Source organism: Atta colombica, unplaced genomic scaffold (genome assembly GCF_001594045.1).
Source record: "Atta colombica isolate Treedump-2 unplaced genomic scaffold, Acol1.0 scaffold210, whole genome shotgun sequence".
NCBI lineage: Eukaryota > Metazoa > Arthropoda > Insecta > Hymenoptera > Formicidae > Atta > Atta colombica.
Window position 1 is genome coordinate 2,272,935 of NW_017259306.1, and position 3,223 is coordinate 2,276,157.

Below are 3,223 nucleotides of genomic sequence, written 5' to 3' on the forward strand. Positions count from 1 at the left end.
TTTTGTATTTCATTGACTGTATTATATAATTCGCATTGCATAACAATCTTACGTACAGTCTGTTGTTGTTAACAGCTTAAACATTATTTCAGTTTTAAATTTCAAGCTACTTCCACGACTCCACTGGCGAGCTAGGTAAGGAAAACAATTGATAAAAATGTATAACTTATTTCTAGTCAACACGTTCCTTGTCATTCAGAATAGGTATTTTGTCATTCTTTGGACTAACTCGTAACGTAGATCCCCACTTTGTGCCTTTTTCAGCTTCTGAGGTGGCCATTAAAACGGAATATGAGTTTGGAGTAGCGGCGGCTTCTTTACTATAATGAATCCCGTATAGAAAATAGATTGCCATTCCTGAGAAAGAGCCAAAAAAAATTATAGAAATTGGAATTCATTAAAATTTATAATTTTGCATTGAAAATTCATGTCTATTCATATGACGCGTGATTATAATCAACATACCAAACGACATCCATACGAAAAATCGTAACCATGTCATTGACGATAGGTGCATTATCAAGCTCACATTGAAGAGAATGCTTAACGCAGGTACGAAAGGTACTAGCGGCACTCGGAATTTCCCAGTGGGTGGATTTTGCCTGTGAGCGCCAATTAGGAAAAGACCTGCGAACAAGCAACAAACAAATAAAATTGATAACAATATTCCTTCTATTATATCAAAAAATTGAAACAAGCTTACTCCCAATAGGTAATGGAAGATAGGTCGCTGCAAAGAGATAATCGCCTAATGTGAACGGGACTGTTACTTCGAATGCTACCATCGTAAAAGCACCGAGAAAGGCGCAGGCTATTGTATAGATAATTAGACAAGCGGTTATGACATGTCGAGTATCGTAATCCTCTAGCCATTCCTCTATCCAAGCGTATCGCGGCTTAAATCTGCCGGATTCTTCATACAGCAGCTATTCAATACAAATGATTCATATTAATAATATTGTCCAGAAAATCTAAGAATTGCCTAGCGTAATGTTATATTATGATGAGATTTTTATATATATTTTGTCGAAATTTGCATTTTACAAAAACTAAATATTTTGAAATTATATCATACGCTGCAATTGAGGCATCGTAATTTCAATAAAGCAATTATTAAAAGTACTCGCGGTGCACTCACTTCAGATTTGATAGATGCGATGCTACTGGAATCTGCTTCCTCCGTAGGTGGCGAGGAGCAACCACTGCTTGGTGTAACGACGTTAGATTGATCGGAAAGTTGTTGGTCGGGTAGATATCTCAGCAAGACAACGCTAATTGCCACGATAGTATACGCGAGCAAAGTTCCGATCGACATAAACTCTACCAGATGCTGGAGATCGAATAGTAAAGCAATTAAGGCACTGAGCAGTCCACTTATGATCAAATTGCACACCGGCACTTGCGTGCGCTCGCTGATACGACCGAGAAAGCCGAATAACAGACCGTCGTTTGCCATGGAGTACATTGTCCTTGGAAGGGAAAACAGAGATCCGAATAGAGTCGTTGTCATTCCGCAAAGAGCACCCACACTGCACAAAACAATTTTTAATTAGTATATTTTAAGAATTTTAATTAAATCAGAAATTAAAATCAAATTGATCACCTTATTACATATTTAGCCCATGGAATTCCTCTGGATGAAAAAGCTTCCGGAAGAGCGGCGGTAGGATTAATCTCCCAATATGGTACGACCAGAGTCAGAGCGCCGCTGACCAGCATGTATCCAACAGTTACTATCGCCATCGAGAGTATCGTCGCCAACGGAATACTCCGTCCTGGATCGCGAGCCTCCTCTCCAGAAGTCGCGATCGAATCGAAACCGACGTAGGCGTAGAAACACGTTGCTGCACCTGAATAATGTGTCAAGGATCTTAATTAACTCCTTTCAGTAATTAAGTCCTTTTAATTCAAATACACGTGTATAAAATAATATAAACTATTTTCTTTATATATATAAATTCTATTACGTTCGTAATTATCGGGCAATTACTGGATAATTAAGTATTTAATAAAGAGATCACAAATCTATCTATATTTTGCGTCGTGTTTATTTAAACACAATCTACTCCAGATAACTTACCTGTGATTATGCCGCCGAATCCATATGGCAAAAGACCACCGTTCTGGCTGCTCCAATTCGTAATGTCCGCGTAATAAATACCCAGAACGACGACCAGTGCCATCACCACGAGATTGATGATAGTCAGTAATGAGTTCACTGTCGCTGAGGTCTTCACTCCTAATCCCAAAAGCATCGCGTAAGCCAGACATAATCCGCTAGCTAGAATATCCGGGATAGTGCCCAGTGGTTCTCCCATAGTCCAGCCACCCATCACATCGCGAGTATAATTGCTAATCGCACCACCTATCAATGAATCCACATATCCGCTCCAAGCCCTCGCCACAGACGCCGCGCCTAATTAATATGATAAAATAACTTTTATTAATTATCAATCTGATTTAATTTTTTCTCTTACTTTCTGTTACTAATTACAACAATTTGATATTTTATCTTGAGATAAAAAGAATTCTCATATCTTATACATTTAGAATTTTTTATATTAAAAATTTATGAATATTTCTGGAAAAAATACCTTAAACTTCTTCAGATCTTACAAATTTTTCTTGGAAATATTATAAATTATAAATTGAGAAATTTAGAATATTTCAGAATTCATATTAAAAAATTTTCTAAAAAATTATAAAATTATACAAAATTACGAAAAAATTCTGAAATGTACATAAAAATTTTGAAAAATTATATAAAGAATTCAAAGAATTAAATTTTCCAGGGTGATTTATCTAATTCATTTTTTTCTTTCCTGAGCCTTTAAGTTTTGTACAAGAAACAGGCTCGTACCGATCATATGCTCCAAGATGAGGTTCCATCCTACAATAAAGGCCCAAAATTCGCCAACGGAGACGTAAGTATAGACATACGCGCTACCCGCCTTCGGCACTCGGGCAGCTAACTCGGCGTAACAAAGCGCAGCCAAAACGGAAGCGAAGCCAGCCACAAGAAAGCTAAAGATCACTCCGGGTCCAGCAGTATCGTGCGCAACCGTTCCCGTTAGTACATAAATTCCGGCACCGACCATATGACCCACGCCTGGAAATAGTAGAAATTAGATTTGTTATATATACATATATATATATATATATATATAGCAAATTGCAGTCAACAATTTTGCTGAATATTTTATATATATATATATATATAACA

General features: G+C 37.0%; 1 protein-coding gene across 1 annotated transcript in view; it reads right to left on the reverse strand.

Moving 5' to 3' along the window:
- The window catches only part of LOC108687634 (cationic amino acid transporter 4), a 5,452-nt gene continuing 2,229 nt past the window's right edge, over positions 1–3,223 (reverse strand). The window contains exons 3-9 of the mRNA XM_018193510.1: positions 2,861–3,109; positions 2,081–2,416; positions 1,604–1,850; positions 1,139–1,529; positions 704–926; positions 466–627; positions 1–357 (exon numbers count right to left, since the gene is read on the reverse strand). Coding sequence (XP_018048999.1) covers positions 173–357; positions 466–627; positions 704–926; positions 1,139–1,529; positions 1,604–1,850; positions 2,081–2,416; positions 2,861–3,109 — 1,793 coding nt within the window. The 3' untranslated portion in view covers positions 1–172. The remainder of the gene's footprint in view (positions 358–465; positions 628–703; positions 927–1,138; positions 1,530–1,603; positions 1,851–2,080; positions 2,417–2,860; positions 3,110–3,223) is intronic.